The sequence below is a fragment of the Schistocerca nitens genome, chromosome 2 (genome assembly GCF_023898315.1).
Source record: "Schistocerca nitens isolate TAMUIC-IGC-003100 chromosome 2, iqSchNite1.1, whole genome shotgun sequence".
NCBI lineage: Eukaryota > Metazoa > Arthropoda > Insecta > Orthoptera > Acrididae > Schistocerca > Schistocerca nitens.
In genome coordinates, this window is record NC_064615.1 from 493,018,249 (window position 1) to 493,044,020 (window position 25,772).

Sequence of the window (25,772 nt, forward strand, 5' to 3'; positions counted from 1 at the left end):
ATAATAATAATAATAATAATAATAATATAGACCACCAAATAGCCCACAAGTCGAAACAACAATAAAAACTATCAACACAATCATACACAACAAAATAAATGAATACACAACTATGGAAGAGTTACAACTACTGGTTTATGTAGGAGCACTCACTACACTAAATATACACACTAGGCAGAGATCAGAACCAACCAACACACAGAAGAAACCCACAAAACCAGCATGGCAACACAGGCTACAGATCAGAATAGAAAAACTGAGAAAAGACATCGGACAGTTAACACAATTTATAAGAAATGAAATATCAGACAAAAAACGAAAAAGGTTAGGTAAAATCTCACAACAAGAAGCAATAGAGCAATTAGATGAAAAGAAGCAAAAATTACAAGCTTTGGCGAAACGACTTAGAAGATACAAAAAAAGTGAAAATAGAAGGAAACAAAACCAAACATTCAACACAAACCAAAAGAAATTTTACCAAACAATAGATAACACACACATAAAAATAGACAATCCACCAAACATAAGAGACATGGAACACTTCTGGAGCAGCATATGGTCAAACCCGGTACAACATAATAGGCATGCACGGTGGATACAAGCAGAAACAGATACATACAAGATGATACCACAAATGCCTGAAGTGATAATTTTGCAACATGAAGTCACCCGAGCAATTAATTCTACGCACAATTGGAAAGCCCCTGGAAATGATAAAATAGCAAATTTCTGGCTAAAGAAGTTCACCTCAACACATTCACATCTAACTAAATTATTTAACAGTTACATTGCAGACCCATACATATTCCCTGATACACTTACACATGGAATAACTTATCTGAAACCTAAAGATCAAGCAGACACAGCAAACCCAGCTAAATATCGCCCCATAACATGCCTACCAACAATATACAAAATATTAACTTCAGTCATTACACAGAAATTAATGACACATACAACACAGAACAAAATTATAAATGAAGAACAAAAAGGCTGCTGCAAAGGAGCACGAGGATGTAAAGAGCAACTGATAATAGATGCAGAGGTGACATATCAAGCTAAAACTAAACAAAGGTCTCTACACTACGCATACATTGATTACCAAAAAGCTTTTGATAGTGTACCCCACTCATGGTTACTACAAATATTGGAAATATACAAAGTAGATCCTAAATTGATACAGTTCCTAAACATAGTAATGAAAAACTGGAAAACCACACTTAATATCCAAACAAATTCAGATAATATCACATCACAGCCAATACAGATTAAGCGTGGAATATACCAAGGAGACTTATTAAGTCCTTTCTGGTTCTGCCTTGCTCTGAACCCACTATCCAACATGCTAAATAATACAAATTATGGATACAATATTACTGGAACATACCCACACAAAATCACACATTTGCTATACATGGATGATCTAAAACTACTGGCAGCAACAAATCAACAACTCAACCAATTACTAAAGATAACAGAAGTATTCAGCAATGATATAAGTATGGCGTTTGGAACAGACAAATGTAAGAAAAATAGCATAGTCAAGGGAAAACACACTAAACAAGAAGATTACATATTGGTTAACCACAGCGACTGCATAGAAGCGATGGAAAAAACAGATGTCTATAAATATCTAGGATACAGACAAAAAATAGGAATAGATAATACAAATATTAAAGAAGAACTAAAAGAAAAATATAGACAAAGACTAACAAAAATACTGAAAACAGAATTGACAGCAAGAAACAAGACAAAAGCTATAAATACTTATGCCATACCAATATTGACCTACTCATTTCGAGTAGTGAAATGGAGTAACACAGACCTAGAAGCACTCAATACACTTACACGATCACAATGCCACAAATATAGAATACATCACATACATTCAGCAACAGAAAGATTCACATTAAGCAGAAAGGAAGGAGGAAGGGGATTTATCGACATAAAAAACCTACACTATGGACAGGTAGACAATTTAAGAAAATTCTTTCTAGAACGAGCAGAAACTAGCAAAATACACAAGGCAATCACTCATATAAATACATCGGCTACACCACTGCAACTTCATAACCACTTCTACAACCCTTTAGATCACATAACATCAACAAATACGAAGAAAGTAAATTGGAAAAAGAAAACACTACATGGCAAGCACCCGTATCATCTAACACAGCCACACATCGATCAAGACGCATCCAACACATGGCTAAGAAAAGGCAATATATACAGTGAGACAGAAGGATTCATGATTGCAATACAGGATCAAACAATAAACACCAGGTATTACAGCAAGCATATTATTAAAGATCCCAATACCACAACAGATAAATGCAGACTTTGTAAACAACAAATAGAAACAGTAGATCACATCACAAGCGGATGTACAATACTAGCAAATACAGAATACCCCAGAAGACATGACAATGTCGCAAAAACAATACATCAACAGCTTGCCTTACAACATAAACTTATAAAACAACACGTTCCTACATACAAGTATGCACCACAAAATGTACTGGAGAATGATGAATACAAATTATACTGGAACAGAACCATTATAACAGATAAAACAACGCCACATAACAAACCTGACATCATACTCACCAATAAAAAGAAGAAATTAACACAATTAATCGAAATATCCATACCCAATACAACAAATATACAAAAGAAAACTGGAGAAAAAATTGAAAAATACATCCAACTGGCTGAGGAAGTCAAAGACATGTGGCATCAGGATAAAGTTGACATCATACCAATTATACTATCAACTACAGGAGTCATACCACACAATATCCACCAATACATCAATGCAATACAGCTACATCCAAACATATATATACAATTACAGAAATCCGTAATTATTGATACATGTTCAATTACCCGAAAGTTCCTAAATGCAATATAACATGTACCGTACAGCAAAAAGGAAGTGACGCTTGATAAAGGTCCGCGTCACTCCATTCTTAACCAGACTTCTAAAAAGTCTGAGAAAGTAAAGAAAAAATAATAATAATGAGCGTATGGCATTGGTGGCCGGGAGACCCCTCGTGGGGGTGGTTCGGCCGCTGTTCCACAAGTTGTTTAACGCCGCTGCGGCCACTTGCCAGTGAATGAGGATGAAATGATGATGAAAGACACACAACACCCAGTCATCTCGAGGCAGAGAAAATCCCCGAGCCCACCGGGAATCGAACCCGGGACCCCATGTGCGGGAAGCGAGAACGCTACCACAAGATCACGAGCCGCGGACAATAGTGGAATAAATAACTCTCATTAAATTTCAGTCCCTGGGACAGTCATACATTCAAATCTCTTCAGCTTCTTCAGGCATATGTGGAGCTCTGCCTGAGTGGAAAGTGCTTCATTATCTAAACTGGGTAAGGATGAATACTTAATCAGTTTTAACAAAAACACAGTGATGTAGTTGGGCAAGTTGCTAGTATTAATACCTACTCTGTGAAGATTGTAAGAGGACAGTCCATCTGGTGCTTTGATACAGCATGACTAATAGTAACTGAGCACATGAAGCCAATCAGTGTCTTCTTGTCATTAGAAAGTAGTTTTGATGAGATGATATTATTTTGTACTTAGAAAATATTGCTAAATGGATTTATATAATCTCTTGAGTGACGGAGTGGGAAACTCTTAATAATATCTGATGCTTCCTGTGGTGCCACCAGATCCATGAAGTTGGATTTATTTTATTTTATTTTTAGTATACCTGCATGAGAAAGTCATTGACAGTTGAGCATGGACAAGGGTGGTGGTGATAATTCTCCATTAGCAGCGTGCGCAGTATGACTTTGATAATAACAGTTGTCTTCTACTAGCTGCTTATGTATAGTATTTAATTAATTAATGAAACTGATATATGGTGTGAATTGTAAAAATTTAGGTTTTTCGACTTCATATTCATGCAGAATATTAACTGGTTGGTACATTGATACCTAATTATAGCAGTACTCAAGACACTCAACAGCTAAGTTCTTCAGTTTTTGCAAATGAGAGAGACTTAAATTTCTCATTCTTAGAAACCCTAAAACAGTCCATGGGGAAGTCATTTATTTGGTAAGTTAGCAGCGAGGATGTTGTAAATGTTAAAGGAGCTTGCATCCAGGAATTGTGCCAAAGTTTGCAACAGCTCATTTTTACTGTGATGTAGGTTTCTCACAGTGTGAGGAGCATGAAAAGATCTGTTGCACTGGCCTGACGATCTTCAGATTTCAGTAGTGTTACTCATCATTTATTCTTGAACTTTTAAAAACAGGCGAGTACGGGCAATGAGACTAATTTTTTTTTCCTCCCTGTCAAATAATCAGTCCTCTGACATGCTGCACGACACGTAGCATTGTCGTGATAAAGAATACTTGTACATGTTCAGCAGTGTCTCGTGACGTTATTGATGACTTGTTTATATCTTTCAGCATTAACAAGTTCTTTGGTACTCTAAAGGAACAGTCACGACATTTTCAGTGTGACCAAAGTCATTCTCTTGGAAGTGCTTTCAGAACAAACTTCACTTATTGTTTGCAGTTAATTTTGGAGCAACCAAACAGTTTAATGTGAGTTCTGAACTCAGCATTTTTCACTTTCCCGGAGGTGAAAGGAGTGAAAAGAGACAGATAAAAATCTACCCCTAATCAGGGAACAACCTGAGGCCTGTGGATCTGTGGTTGGCACTTTTCCATTGAGCCATAAAGCAAGATGATTACCACATAGAAAATTATTTGTTCTAGAATGTAGGATGACAGCTTCCATTTACAATACTTCCAGAAATTTATTATGATTGAGCTGACTTTGTGATTACCCAACAAGACCCTTGCTCATCCCTTCAACTGCTTTTTTGTAGAATATCAGTAAATATGTCGGAAACATGTATTTCTTGACCCAGATTCCCTTTTAAAGCACAGGAGAACACACTGACTGCATTATAGGCAGTGATACCTTGCTATGTGATGCTTGCCAGTGACATTTGGTCAAGATAATTTGAAAATTATTCATTTTTATCTACAGAATTTATATTGTGTAAATTTATCTAAATAGGAAGATTCTCTGTGCTGAAACAGGTGTTTCTATGTTGGAAGTATACATATAATTATTTTGCTCCAAATGTTTTGTAGTTAATCTCTGTTTTTAATACTCCAATATGCTAGTGGCAGTTATTACAATCTATTTGCTAACACTTAATTGCTAACTACTCTACCTATATTTGCCTTGTAGGTTTACAATGTTTTTTTCATTTAAGGTGCAGCACCAATGTCTGCTCTATTATTATCTGAACTCTCTTATTTGGAGGAAAGAATAGACAGATGTTTGGGAATGGTGGAAATTTTAGGTGGTGTAAATGATAACGTGGTAAAACGTTGTGGTGTTTTGAGCTCTGAACTAAATTTATGTCAGAAATATGTGGAAGAATTACATACACTTCTGTTTAAGTACTCATCAGAAATTGAGAAAACCGAGGTATGTATGAACAAAATACATGTACAGAAAACAGAGTAAGATATTAGACTACTACAAGGGATAGTCATAATGTTTTAATTATTACCTTGAGCAAATAAAGCTTTGTAACATTTTGTTTCATTGTAGGTACACATCTGCAGTTCTGCTACAAACTGAAATCGCTGCACCACAGTACTACAGCATGCCACGAGAGGAGGCAAAACAAAATGGGGCAACTCATTGATAAAATGAAATATTGTGCTGTGATTAGTTTACGGCGGCAGCAGCAGCAGCAGCAGCAGCAGTGTTGCAGGTTACCCACATGGGCGAAGAAAGCATCTGAATTACCTGACACAGCTGCAATGTTTCTGCTGCTGCTGAAAATGAATTGCTCCACAATACTCCAGCTAATCAATGGGTTGCACCATTTTTTTTCTTTTTTTTCTTTAATACTCCATTGGTTTACTGTAGTACTATAAGCTGCAGACGTGTGCCTACAAACATTAAAAAAAAATTAATTATATTACTTTGTTTCTAAGGTGCTAATAAAAACTTTTGCTACACATTGCAATATACAGTCAAACCTCCATATAACAATTACCAATACAATGATAAACCTGGGTACAGCAATAATTTTATATAGCCCCAACTGATTTCCTATATGTACTATGTTAATTACTTCTCATTACAACGATGAAGTAAATTTAGCAACACCCTGTTATAACCAAGACACAATTTCGAGAAATTTACCATTCCATACTTCTAAGCAGCTCACTCTACCAGTAGGTATTGTTTATTTATCGCCTAAATTTTTGGCGCTTTATTTCCAGAAGCTTCGCTACATATTGCAGTACTGCATTCATTGTAGTGGTAAAGAGAATAGCTTACAGCCACGGATGAGGTGTGCTGAGTGGCAAACATCAAACAGCTCCTTTGTGTGAACAGGTGTTTAGTTTGTCCATTGTTGATCTCCAGTAGCAGACAGAAGTGTTTCGTTGGGCTCATACACAGGTTGTGTCCATTATTTTTGGAGTATGTGAATGTTTTTAGTTGATGTAATTGCTTTGGACTAAGCTAAGATTTGGATAATGGCTAGAACTCTAAAACAAATACGGTTGGAGACAAAAATGGAGGTTTTCAAAGGCATTGATAAAGGAATGAAACAAGTAGACATGGTGAGGAAGTATGGACTTGCACAATCAATGTTAGTTACATTCCTTAAAAAACTAAAAGAAATTAAAGAAAGTTTTGTAGGTGGCAAATTTAAAGTGATCTGGAGATTAATTCAGCTGTTGCTGGTAAAACCATAGATGCTTTGGTATGTGATGTTCACCTGCTTTATTTCATCATTGATTGTCTGTGGTGTCGACTTTCTGCGTTGTGATAATGGCTGAAAAATGGAGGGGGTGGAAGTTAACTGACTACTTTAGATTATGTAACCGACAGGTGCACATTTGCGTTTCACAGTTATTTACTTTCACTGTTCACAACCCCCCCCCCCTCCCCCCTAGTAACACACAGCTATATGGCCAGTGCGCTATTGTTTAACTTTAGATAAGCCTCATTAATAGCTTGCAGGCAAACATTAACATACTTTTACAATAGTACAATAGTTTACTATTGAACATCTAGGAGCAGTAAAAACCTAACCACACACTTCACAATTCTTGTAGAATACTACGGTACATATTGAACAGACACTGTCATTGTTTTAACACATTGCCTAATTGTGTTAAACTTTTTTCACAGTTGAGTTGATGCATTGTTGTTGTTGTTGTTATAACCAACACAGGTTTCTTGTCTGAAACTCTTCCGTGGACTGACTCGAGCACAAAAATCAGGCCCTTACATATCTTCACAATAATAGGCACTGAAACTATACATTGTGTGATGTTTAATTTACAAAAATTACAATTGCAACTTAACTCATTCAGTTAACTGCATATATAGAAAAATTCTGTCCTTTTAACCGTTTCTTCTACTATGTGTTAGGCCTATTATTTGTTTAATCATGAATTTAACAGATATAATTATGCAAACAATACTTTTTACAAAATGGGTAATTACTTTGGAATTAAGAGCTGGCTTTGCTCACATGTTTTCGAATAGAATCAAATAGATGTTTTAAGAATACTATTAGTTGTTCCTCCAAATGTTTATAATTAGTACACAATTTATATTTGTTTATAAGTGGGCAATAGAATTTAACTTATGAGACAATTACCGATTTCACCCTATAATGAAAGTATTAACTAGGAATAGTTGAAATAAATTAGAAAATAAATTACATACATAAATCTAAGCACAAAATTAGATCTGATGTTACATGTTTTAAAACTGAGGGCCAGCCTTTTTCTTTTATGGAAATGCAGATATATGTTAATGGTAGTTAGTCAGAAATGGGGGAAAAAAATAATTTAAGGAGGCAGATGGCAAAACAAGAGGGGAAGTAAAAAGATCCCAGCTTGCTTTGTTACATCACCCCCTCATTGGATTGACGAGATAGATACTGCAAATAGCTACCTGGGCAATTCAATGATCACAAGTGACTTCAGGCAGTGGGTTTAACTATCTACACACAAAAAAAAGTATTACATATCGAAATATTATCAAAACTACAGTACAGATTCGTTTTCAAATTTCTACTTATTTGAACTGGCCATACAAAAATCATACAAAATATTTACATAAAGTGTATTGTACAATGGCACAAAATATCTTCAAGCTACACTTTTAATAAAATTTAGGTATCTTCATCGTAAGTGATTTCCTTCTTGGGTAAACGAGAATTACATTGTAAGGTACATATCACTTTAGGCAAGTCCTTTCTTGCTTAAAAAAAAAAAAAATCCTCGTGGTTTGCAAAAAGTTAAATTACACTGCCCATTGCAGTTCACTTTTTAGACAGAAAATTTCACTTGTTCGATGTTCAGTATTTTTCACAAGCACTTCCACACTTTTAATGAGATTTTACACATTTTCTCACCAAGTTGTCCACATCTTCAACAGGTCCATGTGGCAGTTAGTAAGGAAATGCACTGCTATCAGTTCCCTTGGAGGTGGTTCTCCTCCGCCACGGTACATGAAAAAATAAGACATAATACCCTACTTTAATACACTCACTTTTACTTCTAAATATAAGGAAAAAAATTGTTTTGCACTAAAAATGATAGTCATTACTTTTCAAAAAAATACGTTACATAGTTCTCATAACATTAATTAGCACTAAAATTGAATATAGTATGAAAGGTGTGGACAAGTAAAACTTTAAATCAAGTGCACATTACACTACAAAACATTACTCTAAATCATAATGCTGTCTGAAACAGGTTCAACTTGAAAGACTTTCTTTCTCATTTGCAAAATATCACCTTAGTGTCTAAAATATGTACATTACCTCTAGTAAAATCTCAAGATGTGCAGTAGCATAGATTTACTGATCATTACATTATGAAAAAAGGAAGAATGTCACTATTATATAACTTAATTACTACTCGAATCAAGCCCCACTTCTCTACTCAACTCTGAGCACTACTCTTTCAACCAGAAAATTAAATCCTCACAAAAAGTTACCAAATAGTTGACCTGTCAAAATATTCACATCACTCTAGCACCACAGTTATCAATTAATCAGCAAAATTACTTTTCTTCATTCCAGTATTACCACTTTAAGCTGTTAATTCCTCAGAACACAAATAGTTTTCAGATCACCTATAGAGCCAGTAATGCAGCATTATATGACTTTTACGTCACTCAAATATTGCTCTTTCTGTTAAGCTCTCATTCCCAGCTGCAGTGTCATGAATTGCACAATATATACAGTACCCATTGTTGCCTAGTACAGAAATAGATCATCAATACAGTTACACCACATTTGTTTGTATACAGTTATCTTTTTCATTAATCATGTCTGTCAGCTCCATTATTTTACTTACCTTTCTTACCTCGTTATTAGCTAGTGGAGTGGATTCTCAAAAAAATATCCCTACTGCAGAGACAGGCTCCCTAACCATTAAGACCCTAACATTATTCATTATTTTATTATTACTTCATTAACTAATACACACCTGCTCTGCTTCTCCAATGCAAAATTGATTCTACTGAAAAACACTCCACACTAACATCCTTATCACTTAGAAAAACTATTATTTCACTGTAGTTATCAAATTTCTTGAGATTGTAGCCTGAAATACAAATCTTGCTTATACATTCAACACATTACTCCAGGCAACTATGTTTAAAGTTGTAATTCCTTAATGTTAGAAAAGGCTGTACCATGACACACTTCTGTGGGTAGATAGTCATCTCCATATATTGACTGCATTGAACACAAACACTTTTATTATGCCACAATTAATATTAATACCTAGTATTCAAGATGGTTTATACTGCATGTTGCCACTGCTGTTACACCCATAAGCTGATTACTTCAGATGTTAATTATCCTCCACATATGCTGATACCTTTAATTTTCAGTTTATGATACCTCTTTTCACAACATATATATATAAAAACAAAGATGATGTGACTTACCAAACGAAAGTGCTGGCAGGTCGATAGACACACAAACATACACACAAAATTCAAGCTTTCGCAACCAACGGTTGCTTCATCAGGAAAGAGGGAAGGAGAGGGAAAGACGAAAGGATGTGGGTTTTAAGGGAGAGGGTAAGGAGTCATTCCAATCCCGGGAGCGGAAAGACTTACCTTAGGGGGAAAAAAGGACAGGTATACACTCGCGCGCTCGCGCGCGCACACACACACACACACACACACACACACACACACACACACACACACACACACACATATCCATCCGCACATACAGACACAAGCAGACCTTTGTAAAGGCAAAGAGTTTGGGCAGAGATGTCAGTCGAGGCGGAAGTACAGAGGCAAAGATGTTGTTGAAAGACAGGTGAGGTATGACCGGCGGCAAATTGAAATTAGCGGAGATTGAGGCCTGGCGGATAACAAGAAGAGAGGATATATTGAAGGGCAAGCAAGTTCCCATCTCCGGAGTTCTGACAGGTTGGTGTTAGTGGGAAGTATCAAGATAACCCGGACGGTGTAACACTGTGCCAAGATGTGCTGGCTGTGCACCAAGGCATCACAGGGTGATCCTCATTACCAACAAACACTGCCTGCCTGTGTCCATTCATGCGAATGGACAGTTTGTTGCTGGTCATTCCCACATAGAAAGCTTCACAGTGTAGGCAGGTCAGTTGGTAAATCACGTGGGTGCTTTCACATGTGGCTCTGCCTTTGATTGTGTACACCTTCCGGGTTACAGGACTGGAGTAGGTGGTGGTGGGAGGGTGCATGGGACATGTTTTACACCGGGGGCGGTTACAAGGGTGGGAGCCAAAGGGTAGGGAAGGTGGTTTGGGGATTTCATAGGGATGAACTGATGAAGCAACTGTTGGTTGCGAAAGCTTGAATTTTGTGTGTATGTTTGTGTTTGTTTGTGTGTCTATTGACCTGCCAGCAGTTTCGTTTGGTAAGTCACATCATCTTTGTTTTTAGATATATTTTTCCCATGTGGAATGTTTCCCTCTAATATATATAACTTACCAAACGAAAGCATTGGTACGTTGATAGAAACAATGACAAACACAAACGCACACACAAATTTCAAGCTTTCGCAACCCACGGTTGCTTCATCAGGAAAGAGGGAAGGAGAGGGAAAGACGAAAGGATGTGGGTTTTAAGGGAGAGGGTATTCCAATCCCGGGAGCGGAAAGACTTACCTTGGGGGGAAAAAGGGACAGGTATGCGCACGTGCTCGCTCTCGCTCTCTCTCTCTCTCTCTCTCTCTCTCTCTCTCTCTCTCTCTCTCTCTCTCTCTCTCACACACACACACACACACACACACACACACACACACACATCCATCCGCACATAACAGACACAAGCAGACATATGTAAAGGCCTTTTCTCTGTTGATGTTGCCGGGTCTCTTGTTGAACATAAGCTCCTGTTAATTTGTTCCGTAAGTTGTTGATAATGTTTTCAAAATGTCTAATATGACCCGCCCAAGCAGTGTTTTTTCTACTACAATAAGTCCTGAAGAGTCTATTAAACTCCTTCATAACCCTTTTGCTCATGTTGCCTTGTGGGAAATAGATAGAAATCTTTGTGTGTTTTGTCTTGTGTATTGCCGTACAGTGTTCAAACCTCTCTGAAACGAATTGTGGACCATTGTCATAAAAAAGTGATTTTGGTACACCTGCAATTCAAAAGTAATCAGATATCAACTTCTCAATTATAGTACTAGTATTTGCCTTCTTAATTGGATACAGTTTTACATATTTTGAGAATGTGTCCAAAACAACGAAAATATATTTACAACCTCCTGTAGATGCAGGCAATGCTTCTATATGGTCAACTGTTATAAGCTGTTTAGGTTCACTAGGAAGGACAGAATGCATTAAGACTTTTGATGACACACCAGTTGTCTTTACTCTCTGACATTTATCACACCTTTCTAGTCTCTGCTTAACCCTTCTCCACAAGTTGTTAAATATTACTGTCTCCTATATCTTAGCTACTATTTTCCTGGTCCCATAATGTCCATAACTCTCATACAAGTAGTCAATAAATTTATGAACATGTTGGTCAGGAAAGCATAACTTCCAGTCCTGATCATTCAAATTTTTTCTCCTAAACAACACCACACCCCTTTATGCATAGTATAGTACTGCTTCACCTTTGGTATGTTGTCTGAATTGTAATACTGCTTAACCAACCTTAAATTTGGCTCCTCATTCTGCTTCGTTCTCATTTGCATGCAAATTTTCCTAATAAGCTTCTCATCCTTCACTCCCTGCAAACAAAGCAACCGCACTTCTTCTTCATGGTTCTCACTATTGCCAATATCCTTCTTCCCTGCTGGCATCCTAGATAACGCATCCGCCACAATATTGTCTTTTTCTTTTTCATACCTTACCTCCAAATCAAATTCTTGCACATACAGTGCCCACCTAGTTAACCTGTTGTGTTTAAGCCTGCACTTACGAAGGTAACTCAAAGCCTTATGATCTGTATACATTACAGTCTTATGTCCAAGCAAATAGCACTCAAACTTTTGAAATCCAAAAATAATTGCCAAAGCCTCTAATTCTGAAATGTAATAGTTCTTTTCATGTGGCTGTAATGTTCTACTAGGAAAAGCAATAGTTTTGTGTTCAACCTCCATCTCAGTAGGTACTAATTGGAAAATTTCTACCCCCAAACCACAAAAACTTGCATCAGTACTCATACAGAAAGGCAGTGAAAAATTTGGATGTCCTAACATCTTACTATTTACTAATTCTTTTTTCAAACTCTGAAATACCTATTCACACACCTTGGTCCAATTCCACACTACGTTATTTTTCAACAAATTACCAAGTCAAGAACAGTTAAATGACTGATCTGATATGAACTTTCGGTAGAAGCCAAACAAGCCAGACTTAGCTTTAAGGTCCTTCTTGTTCTTTGGGGGTGGGAAATCCACAATAGCAGTGAGCTTTTCTGTATCACCTTCCTCGTTAATCCTGTGACCCAAAAGTGAAATTTCCTTCTTTACAAATTCAGATGTATTTAATTTCAGTTTCGTGCCTCCCCTATACATAGCTATCAATACTTCATTCAGAATCTTAGGGTTTGAACCATTCTGCATTCACTACTAGGACATTATCTACGTAGACCGTTATTTTGTTGTTTAATATCTCAACTAGCAGCTTGTCAATAGCTCTGATAAAAAAAAAAAAAAAAAAAAAAGAGCGCGCGCACACACACACACACACACACACACACACACACACACACATTTAGACCAAATGGCACAACACAGCATTGGTAACACTTATCTTCACGTAAAAATGCTGTACATGGCCTAGATTCCTTGGCCAAACTGATATTCCAATAGCCACAAGTCACATTAAAAGAAGTCAGAAATTTACATCCATGGAACTTTTGCAAAATTTCATCTATGTTAGCTGGTCTGTTACTCTCCCCTATTACAGTTTCATTCAACTTCTTGGCATCCAGAACCAATCTGACACCACTGTTCTTCTTCTTTACAACCACAAGTGGGTTATTATAACTGCTGGTTGACCTTTCAATAATCCCCCACGAGACAATCTTTTGGATTTCTTTTCTCACTGCTTCCTTTTTTTAAAAATGAAGTAATATAAGGTTTCTTGAAAAATGGTTCATGATCCTTAAACTTTAATTTGCATTCAAAATCTTTTACCAAACCTTGCCTGTCTGAAAATGCCTCAGGAGAATACCTTTTAATTCTTCCCTCGGACTATTTGTAATACCTTCAATATCCTCAACTCGCTTTATTATTTCCAACCTTACTCTCTCCTCCTCTTTTTCCTTAGTAACCTGCTCAGTGGTTAAAACTCTTAATGACAAATCTAATTGTTTGCACACACTTGTCCATATCTTCCAAAAATAATACTTCATACCTACTTCCGTTGTACTTAAAAACTAAACTTACCACTAGCAAAATCAATATTTACACACCATTTTCACAAGAAATTAGTTCCAAGTATTACATCAATGCCGAGATTTTGAATCACCAAGAAATTGCACTGCAACAGCTGTCCTGCCAATTCCACAGTTAATAGTACCTCTTGTTTCACCCTCTTAGAGAGCGTACTAGTAACGCCAATAATTTTTGTACCAGGAACTTGAATCACTACTATACCCTCTGTGTTCTTAATAGATTCAAAAAATGCCTATGAAATTCCATTCAGATCATTCCTACTGTCCAGTAAACACTTAACATTTATCCCTTGTACCCTTGCTTTTATTACAGGATGCCACACTTCCTTTTTAGTTACCATGTGATCTTCTTCTTACAACAAATCCTCATTAATCCTTTCCCTGGAAAATATATCATCTTGCTTACTAAAATGATTATTAGACACAGTCAAATGCCCGATTGCATGGTCCTCTTCCTCATTACCTCTCTCAAACTCTAACTCTTCATTAGGCCTAATATTATCCTCCTTTGTTCTTTCTTTACTTAACACATTGCCATCATTACCAACTATAAATTCAAATACCTTGTCCTCATCACTACTTGATTTGTCACTGTTATCATTATTACAACTACTGTCAGAATCAGACCCACTGTCACTTTCATTGCCCTCAAATACTTGGCTAATTAGTTGATCCTTGTTTCCAGTATGAGACCACTAAGCAAAACACCTGACTTCTTTATGTTCTCTTAAAAAGTTTACATCCATTTTGACACTTTGGCTATCCTGAGTGACGTCAACACACTATGTTTCATTACTTAAATTTATTATAGCAAGTTCATCCTTTCCTTTTATGGGATAAACATTGCTACCCACACCATCATCCAACATCTCACTAGAATTAGAAATTACACTCATCTTACTACTATCATTTACATTACTCTTACCTGTCATTACAGCACATTTATATGCAAGTGGCTCTTCATCACGACCTGCTCGAGTGCAAACCAAAACTGGAGCATTTTGTAGTTTAAATTGTTTGATCCAGAATTAAAATAATCTGCTCCATTTCTTTTACTTGAATTTCTCCTACCATGTCTGTGCCCATTCTGGCTATCCTACATCCAACCATTCCTTGAATTTCTTCTGTAATTAGTCCTGTTCATACAATTTACCTGAAATTCACTTCCTGGTTGATTATTGGCATCAAAATTCCGCCTGCAATCTTCTACTGAGGGCTTCACCCTTTCCACTTTATCAACATAATTCAAGAAATCACTAATATTACCCCTAGGGGCAGGTACAAGCAATTCTCTAGCTTTCTGAGGCAACTTAGTTTCTAAACCCACAGTTATTGATTCACTACGTAGGTCTTGTCCAAATATTTCAGTTTGTTTGTCCAAAGCTGACAGAAACCTTTCACAGTGCCCTTCCTAGAGGCCTCTCCAAAATTCTGTGCTGCTTCTCTTTGGACCAATATTTATCTAAAAATGCTTTCTTAAAGCTTTGCCATGAAGTACAGCTAACAGCTACCTGAGCTGCCCATCCATAAGCATCTCCTTTCCAAAAACTTCCCACAAATGACATTGTCTTTTTGTCATTCCATGTTTCAGGCAAATAATTAAACTCCCTAATGAAATCCAGTGGATGCACTTCCCCAAACGATTCAAAATTATTAAATTTCCTACAACTAACTGTTTGGGACACTACATACTCTACACTTTAGATTTATACCACTTCCATCTTTTTCCCCTTTTCAGCCAATTTTGAATCTACATTTTTTTTACTTTTACCAGTTTTTCCTCTATCATTTCTACATACTTGGTTTCTACCTCCATTTCAAAATCATTTTTAATCTGATCAATTTGGTTCTCAAGTTTAACCTGTTTTCAGCACAAAAATGACTGGCAGCTTTGCTTTGTCTTACACTGTTTTTCAGAAGCCTCCACCTTCCAACTACAGTGATCGCAAAGTTTCTTTCTCTATTCTACACATTTACTACTCATTAATGTTAATTTCTCATTAGTGTTACGTATTACTTTCTTTATCTTTCCATCACTATCTTTAGCTACTTCCTCAACCTTGTTATTTAATTCTGACTACCTGAATCTCCTTTTTAATTTCTTTCTTCAGTTCGTCCTTTAAGCTAGCCATGTTAGTTCTAATACTATCAGTTTTCTTTTCCATTCTATTATTGTCTTCTTTCATACTATTTTCCACCCTATTAATGTCTTCCTTTGTACACATACTACTCATAGTTTACCTTAACATCGCTTCCAGTTCTTCCAGTTTTTTGTGTGCCGTAAACTTTTGCCCTTGCTGATTTCGCTACAAGGTTCTTCCTTGATTTCATCCACTTCAGTATTGTTTTCATCCATTTCGCTCACCTCACCATACACTGTAGACGACACTTTTAGTATTTCATCTACGATAGGACTTTCATTTCCTTCATTCAAAGTTACATTCATGACTGATTTATAACCACTATCGTCTACAGAATCAGTCCCTTGTTGTCCCTTAACACTGTCTTGTTCATTAAGGCCACTCATTATATATCACTTAATATAAAACTGCTTTTGCTATGAAATTACCTTGTTCTAATTCACTTGTCTGCTGCTAGTGCTGCTGCTGCAGTTTTCATCTCAATCCGTCGTCTGCTCAGTTGCTACAAGTTGTAATTCTCTTGGCGAGGTGTCTTGTTTGGATGTGTCTACCGTTTCACAGTTATTTACTTTCACTGTTCACAACCACCCAGTAACACACAGTTATATGGCAAGTGCGCTATTGTTTAACTTTAGGTAAGCCTCATTAATAGTGTGCAGGCAAACATCAACATACTGCTACAATAATTTACTGTTGAACACCTACAAGCAGTAAAAACCTGACCACACATTTCACAGTTCTTGTAGAATACTACAGTACGTATTGAACAGTTGTTTTAACATACGGCCTAATTGTGTTACATTTATTTCACAATTGAGTTGATGCATTGTTGTTGTTGTAACCAACTTAAGTTTCTTGTCTGAAACTCGGCAATAGACTGACTCGAGCCCAAAAATCAGGCCCTTACATATCTTCACAATAATAGGCACTGAAACTATACATTGTGTGATGTTTAATTTACAAAAATTACAATTGCAACTTAACTCATTCAGTTAACTGTATATTTAGAAAAATTCCGTCTTTTTAACAGTTTCTTCTACTATAAGTGTTAGGCTTAATTATTTGTTTAAGTCATGAAATTAACAGGTATAATTATGTAAACAATACTTTTTACAAAACTGGTAATTACTCTGGAATTAATTAACTAATTAACTTTGCTCACATGTTTTCGAATAGAACCAAATAGATGTTTTAAGAACACTTTTAGTTGTTCCTCCAAATGTTTATAATTAGTACACAATTTATATTTGTTTATAAGTGTGCAATAGAATTTAAGTTATGAGACAATTACTGATTTCACCCTATAATGAAAGTATTAACCAGGAATAGTTGAAATAAATGAGAAAATCAATTACATACATAAAACTAAGCACAAAATTAGATCTGGTGTTACATTTTTTTAAACTGAGGGCCAACCTTTTTCTTCTATGAAAATGCAGATTATACTCGCATATGTTAATGGTAATTAGTCAGAAATGGAAAAAAAAAATGAATTTAAGAAGACAGATGGCAAAACGAGGGGAAGTAAAAAGATCTCAGCTTGCTTAGTCACAAGTAATTGAATAATTGTCAGTGGATGATGAGGCATCGTATACAGCTTTTTGACTAGTATAAGCATTTCAAAAATGAGCAAACAGTGACTTAAAACACTACTGGCTACTATTAAATTAGTAATATACTGATAATGTTATGTATGTAAAGGATTTTTGTTTTGTAATCATGATGGTGTGCAATGGAAAGGTATCACTCAGGAAAGATTGCTATTGAAAGGAAACAGCAGCAAAACAAACAGGAATTGAACCAAGGTTCTATTAATGAACAAGCTAGCTGTAGTTACGTACAAGAAAATGGGTGCCAGCCTAATTAGACAGTTGTGCCCAGTACTAACATGATTCATAAAGTAAGGTAACTGTTGGGATTGACTTTACTTGATACTGAACTACTGTTTTGCAGATAAGATAAAAGCCATTAGCACAATTTGGTAGCAAATGTACCAGTGTTTTGACTTGAACTACACAGGAGTAGTATTAATGCATTTAAGCAACAACTGGCTGTCAATAACTCTATCTGTGCACTACAATAGGAAGATAATACTTATTGTTAAATGATTACTAATGATGGAGCATTACTGACTTGTACAAGAGGTTTTTGTTGGTTTAATTATATATAGGAAATTACTGCTATTGAAATAGATATGAAGTAATTGTGTCTTTTTACTGATTGTTATTTGCAGTCTTGTGGAATATTCACTTCCTTATATTATTTTGCTCAAGTGGAACATGTGATTGCTGGATCAAGTATAGTGGGAATATTTGTAGCAAGTTGTTTGTACGTGATTGCTCTAATGACACACAAATCTGGTGGAGCTATTAGCATGGGGCCCAGAAATCAATCTATCCACAGACTGAAATTGAGGCTGAACAATTTAGTCACTACACAATATGGGAAACACTTGAACTACAGTGAAACCCCACTTTTAAACTATTCAAGGGACTTCAAACAAATGGTGTAAAACATGGGAAAATGTAAATTGTGGGAAATATGTAAAATTTATGTGTATGATACCCTCTTGCACTTTATGTATGATATGTGTACATAACAGGCATCAAAAGACTTGTCAGGAACTTGTTTATTATCTAATGAAGGTTTATTATCTAATAAAAACAGCTGATTTAACTGGAACTAATAACTGTCTGGGAAGTAGGAACGATTGACTCAATTTCATGTGTCATAATTGATGTTTTTTAAAGCCTGCAGCTGTCATTCATTGTTTAAATTATGAAATACGGCACTAGTTATGTATTTTTTCATGCTTAGCACAACACGTTTTGAGAATTTTTTCTCGTTTTCAAGTGCAAAGATGTAAATAAATATTTTTTATGGTGTTTGAATATGTGTTCTTCTGCCTTTCTTGCATTGTAGTCATGTTTTTGAGGTTGTCAGGTACTGTGCCACACCAGGTATGTGGAAAACCACACACGTGCCAACTATCACTCACATTGTTTGCTTGTGTAACATCACAAAAAATTTGTACATAAATACTGCACTTGACAACGAGAATAAATTCTCGAAACACGTTTTGCTCAGCATGAATAGAACATGTAACCAGCGCTGTGTTTAAACTAAAAACATTTGAGCAACACAAAGTGAATGATGGTGTCACCTAGCGCTCCACATGGCCTGACACTAGAACATGCTAAATACAGTTGGACAAAGGTGTCACGATGATCACAACAATCCAAAACTGTGTTTGCGCAGTAGAGACAGTTTGGAAATGGTTGTGATTGGTCATGATATCTTCATTCGAACGAACCTAGTTACTCACATCAGCCAACATGCCAAGTAGAGCTTGGCAACGGTGGGAGATACGGCACGAATTGTTCCAACTTTTACGCATTTATCAGTTCAAATCAGCTGAGTAGAGTGCCCTAGTGTCAAGAAACTTAAAAATCTTCTCTTAGTAATTGTACTATGATGAAACTTTAATTGTCCGTTTATGAAAACTATGTGTAGTATTTCAAAACTTATACTCACTAAATAATTATGTAGTTTACAACTCCACAAAGTTTAAATTAGGATGCTTGGATTTATTGTAACACTTGGGATAGGGCCTTGTCTAGGTAAATACCTAAGGATAAAATACGGTGGCTCGACACAAAGTTTACAGAACACAAAATTATTTTGAAAATGAAACCACATAACTGGTCCATGTAATGATACAATACTCAGCTGCAATGATAAAATACTGAAGGTGAAGGTGGTGGCAGCATCAATCTCCTGTGCTACATGAGAGAGAGAGAGAGAGAGAGAGAGAGAGAGAGAGAGAGAGAGAGAATTATCGTCTTAGCGCGTTTTTCATAATACAGATCTAACCAAGATATGCAATGAATAATAAGCCGGATTACTTCCGCATCCAAGGCTGTATTATGTAATCTTGCAGTTCTTCTTGCCTCTTTCAGTTCACAAGGTGTGCACTCTTTGCCTGCTAGCCACCGACTGACTCTTCTCTAAAAGGAGCTTTGCAGTTTGACCGCCAGATCCACCTTTTCTATTCCTGCCAAGCCAGTTCCATTGCGGAGGGACTTCCCTCAAAGTTTTACATGATTACAAACCTTTCCCTATGCGTGAACCAGTATTACAATTAAAGTTTTAACTTTCTCATTCTCTTGCAGCACATTATTTTTGAAATTACATCCATAGATTAATTACAGTTATATAAATTGTCATAAACAATGAATAAAACATTTACATGGATGTTACATCAGGGAGCTTGGTTATACAAAAGCCACATAAAGTACAAGGTGTACAACTTTGCTTCCGACGTTTTTTCCCCTACATTTGAGGCTTTAATAAAACAAATTGGTTACACATTGTAACGGAACATATTAAAGGCTTTACTTTAATGAAGTATGCGATCCCTTCCAAATTCAACCAGTTTAACGAGTATTTATGATTATAGAAAAGTTATTGTGTATGTTAACAATGATTGCACAACATGTCTCCATAAACAGTCAACCCATTAAATTATACTGAATAACTGACCCACACAAAAGTTTATATCACTTGATCACTGATACAGCAAATGTCATCATGAAAAACACTAAGTTTATCTTAAATAATTAATATGAAGTACGAAAAATAGTGGCCAACTTAGGTATTTTGGATCTCCTTAAATAAAAATCACCCAGTGAAACCTATTTGTTCACTAGGAGCGTTTTCACTCAGTATTCACGTAATCAATCCTATTTTAGACGAAAACCAATGTAATTCTTCATAATTCACGTTACTTACTTATTTATGCAAATTAGAGAAGTCAATTGACAAACTTCTAAAAAACGACCTTTTTGTAACAAAGAATTATTCTGTCAAGTCAACAAATCTGTCTGTCATTTTAATAACATGTTAAATTATGTCACTCGATGCAAATTAATAACTTTTCTGCACAAATTATGATAACAGATGTATATGTGACTTATAAACTATATCTCTTTTTAGTAGTTCTTTGACAATGTTATAAATACAGAGCAGTCGGAGGCAGTAGGGCAGTCGGAATGTCACTTTGGTGAAGTGTGTTTCTGTGTTATTGTTTGGCAAAACAAGTCAAAGAACATGTAAAGGAAGTACTACTTTGTGTTGTGTTATGGTCTTTGGTGGACAGTGTATTAATATGGCCACTAAAGGAATAAATGTTTGATGTTTACATATGTGTTGGTTTCGCTCGTTCTTTATCATCAAAAGCACATGAAAAACACGGAACCTCATGTGTTTACCCTAGACAACCAAATTTAGAGCCAGCATCAGCAACGAGACACCGCAGCGATCCAGCAAGCAGCAGCGATTACTACAATACAATATTTTGTAATGGCGCCAACCTAATATCAAGTGCTAACAAGCTCCGTAAATGGGAGTGAAATAGTGCGTTTATCAGCAATTAGCAAAAGATATCCAACGACGACTTTTGGCGGTCCATTTACAAAAGTGGGGGCTCGTCCGGGATCTTTAAGTGCATCGATGATAATAGTGCAGCGATAAATTTCGTAAGTGCTTAGCATTCCAAAAAATTTTATTTGTGCATTGTGGCAACAGTGAAAATATGTCAAAAATAAATAAATAAAGTGTGTTTGTGCGACTACGAAGAACTATCATCACACCGCTCGGAAGATTAACGTCTGGATTATGTCAATGGATTTCATCAATCAAGACTTCAGCTTCAATAAAACCGAATAGAAGTGAAGAAAGCCAACAAGAACACCGATCACGACATCATAGCATAAAGCAAGGTATTTTGTTGTTGTCATTTAAAATAATTATTAGTGAAAATGTCTCTACCTGAGAGGGATGAGAGCGTAGGAAATGTAAAAATTGAACCAGGGGATGGTGAACAATTAAACTTAACAGAGTGGCTAGCAGGGTTTGCAACGCAAATAAACTCGCAACTTAAACAATTAAGTGAACAAGTAAGTTTGAAACATGAAGAAAACACAGATAGACTGAATAAGTTAAGTTTGGATTCTAAACAATCAAGTGAACAAGTAAGTTTGAAACTTGAAGAAAACACAGATAGACTGAATAAGTTAAGTTTGGATTTTGATCTATTAAGTACTCATCTCAATGAGAAGTGTGAGGAAATTAAAACTACCCTCAGCAAGAACACTAGCGAACAGTTGATACACTTCAGAAAAGAATTTCAAGTTAAAGTTGAAAGTTTAAATGAAAACATACAAGCGAACACAGACAGCATTGCTGTCATCTACAACAGAGTAGATACTGAAACTAAAAGATTAGATCAGAGAATAGACAAAACATCAGAAAACCTTAAGCAAGAATACAATCTGTACACCACTAATGTAGATACAAAAGTAGAAAATATGCACACTAAATATTCACAATTGGAAGATGCAGTGATGTCCAAACAAATGTTTTACAATCAAAATACAATGTATGGGCACATCCAAGTGAAATGCTTTCCTGGTGAAAATCTGCACCCTATTGACTTTATTCACCAATGTAAGGATATGTTTGTTGTAGGAATGTCAGACAACATAAAAATTAAGTTAGTAAAACGGTTTCTAGAAGGGGAGGCCCTATCCTGGGCAAATGAGAATAATGATTCTTGGAATACGTTTGAAGAGTTTGAAGCCAAATTTATTTGTAAATTTTGGTCACAGTCCATACAAGCCAGATTAAAGTCAGAATTTCTAAATGGACCAGTGTATAGAGGGAAAGTAGGGGGAATGCAAAAATTTTGCAGAGATCAATTGAAAAAACTTGCTCATTTGAATAACTCTTTTGATATTATGACACAAATTGATGTTTTAAAAAGAAGATTACCAGAGAGACTGCAGTGGGAATTGGTCCATGGACCAGACGATTCAATGGAAGAGTTCCTGAAATTTGTAGATAGATTAGATAGGGCCTTGGAAAGAGAAAGTAACCAAAGTTTTGGCTCTGGCAACAACCAGTATGGGGGGTGGAACAGAAATGTAAATAGAGATTATTATGGGAGGAGAGACTTTGAAAATTCTGGAAATAATGCTCCAAATAGGGGAGATAGGAGATATGAAAATAATTTCAGAAACAATACACAGGAGGGAGGATGGAGGAGAGATAACAGGAATGATAGAAATAGGTATTGGGGAAGAGAACAAGAGAGAAGGGGGTTTGTTGAAACTAGTGAACAAAACGACAGCTACAAACGGACAGACCGAGGAAACCAGCCGGGAAACGGTGGACAGTCCCACTAGATGTCCGTAGTTTTGGGGCTAGACAATATTATGACAGGACAACATATAACCGAAACTGGAAAAGGAGAGGATACAATGTAAAGAGTAATTACCATGAAAATACTGAAGTTGTTAGAATGAATAAATTAGAATTTAATAAAAGGTTTTGGGATACTATGAGTAAAAGTGATACAGGTAATAAAAACTGTGTTCAAGCACAGGTAGTTGGCGAAAGTGCAGAAGTTGAAGGTATTGCAGAGTTCCATAGTTGGGCTGAAAAAGATACTGGTGTGAATAACAAGTCAGACACACCACAAGTAGAATCTATTTTGGGGGGTTTATTTGATATGAAGGGGGATGACGAAGTGTTTAATGGAGCCAAAGACTCAATTGCTGAGATTCAGATACATAGGGGGGAAACTGAAGATGAGATTGTTGTGGAGGAGGAGGAGGAAGTAATAGAGGGACATTTAAATAATGATCCTAAATCAAGTGATGTTATTGATGAGAGTGTAGAGGAAGAAATAAAAGTATTTGTAGAATTGAAAAGTGATGATGAGATAAAGGTAAGTGATGTGATGAACATGGGTAATAATGAGGTTAATTTAAGTGAAATGCAGACTAGGGAATGTGTATCTGAGGACAAGCTATTGCCTATTGGGAACTATGAAACATTAAACTATGAGAATGGTAATAATAATAATATTAAAGAAAATATAAAGGGATTGAATGTAAATGGGTGTTTTCAAGAAAAAGGGGAAAAGTTTTTAGAAGTTTTGTGGAACAACTATGGAAACTGTATAAACAAAGATGCCTTTTGGAAAGAATTAGCAAAGGTAAGTGCAACCTTGTGTCCTATATGGTGGATAAAAATCCGTAGTGGACTTTATAAAAAAGGGGGTGAAAACAGTAGGTTGTTAAGTGACAACACAGTGTTAAAAGGAACAGATGAAAACAAAGGTTTATGTTTAAATGTCAATGCTTTGCAAACAGAGAGGGATGTGTCTAAGTGTAGGAAAGAGGAATTAGACTTAGGAACTAAAGGAATTGAAAATCATCTATTGTTTGAAAATACTGAAGTAGACAAAGATGTTGAGCTAGGTTGTCCATATGTTAAAGTAAACATTGACATTTGTCCATTTGAAATAAAAGAAAGCCCACATCCTAATGCGTATAGACTTATCTTCCCCAGATCAAGAAGGTTATTTGGACTAAGAAACATCACTGAATTGAAACCATATAAACATGATTAAGCACATTTCCCTGTTTAAATACAGTTACTTACCCATTTTCCATAAAGCATGTGATCAGCAAAGATTTTTACTGGATGTGTCAAGTAGCAACTACCACTCATACTACAGACCCTGGAAAAGTTCCAGATTTCTGAGAGAATGTTTTTATATTTTTATTGTCACTATTGAATATTAAATTTGGAGACATCTTCTTTACTTGCAAGGGGCAAGTTTAACCATGCACCCAAAGAGGTGACAAACATTTTCTTTTTGTATTGTTGAATATGGGACATGATTGCACCAAATAAAAGACAATGTAAAAATTGTGGTGCAAGACCCATCATTGTGTTACTATTGTTTTCTTAGACATAAGATTTGTGGACAATTTTCTACAGCTAATCAGATGTTCACCAAGTTTGATGTTTGTGTTATGTTGTGACCAATTTAAGTGTCCAATTTTAGTATTCATATGTTCTTGTACTGTCTTGACTATGTGTCTCAATGGGAGACAAGTTTTTTAAATATTTCGTTTCTTTTTTAAATGCATATTATATCCATACATGTGACTTCACTAGTGTGTGTATTTATATATCATGTCCATACTTATAATTATGTTCTTGGTTTTCATTTCTTTTATGTGGCTCAAAAGGAACAGACAGTGGCAATATTTTCTTATGGACATATGACCTGTCCATCTATGTAATATATTTATGTTCCTTCTATTATCTTGACTAATCTGTGACTCAATGAGAGCTGACTTTGAAATAATTTACATATATATATTTTTTATATATCTTAAAATCGCATGTGATATATTTGTGTCTGTTTTTTGATCATTTTCCATGTGGCTCACTGGGAGCAAAGATTAACATTTTTTTTTACTTTCATGTATTGCTAAATATTTTTATTATGCTGTCATACTGATTGACATAACACAAAGTGCATTTGAAACAACACAACTAAAATATTTTCAGGAAAAAGTCATTTTGAAACGGTGTAACGGTTGTTGTATACATACACATTATGCATAGTAATTGACACATTTGTCCTAGTCGGCTAATATCATTAACATTCTGTAAATGATATTACCCGAGGGGGGTATTGTAACGGAACATATTAAAGGCTTTACTTTAATGAAGTATGCGATCCCTTCCAAATTCAACCAGTTTAACGAGTATTTATGATTATAGAAAAGTTATTGTGTATGTTAACAATGATTGCACAACATG

The 25,772-nt window shown here is 35.8% G+C and overlaps 1 protein-coding gene across 1 annotated transcript in view; it reads left to right on the plus strand.

The window, feature by feature from the left end:
• LOC126236449 (spindle and kinetochore-associated protein 1-like) overlaps positions 1 to 25,772 on the plus strand; it is a 121,822-nt gene that overhangs the window by 48,353 nt on the left and 47,697 nt on the right. The window contains exon 2 of the mRNA XM_049945768.1: positions 5,252 to 5,469. Coding sequence (XP_049801725.1) covers positions 5,263 to 5,469 — 207 coding nt within the window. The 5' untranslated portion in view covers positions 5,252 to 5,262. The remainder of the gene's footprint in view (positions 1 to 5,251; positions 5,470 to 25,772) is intronic.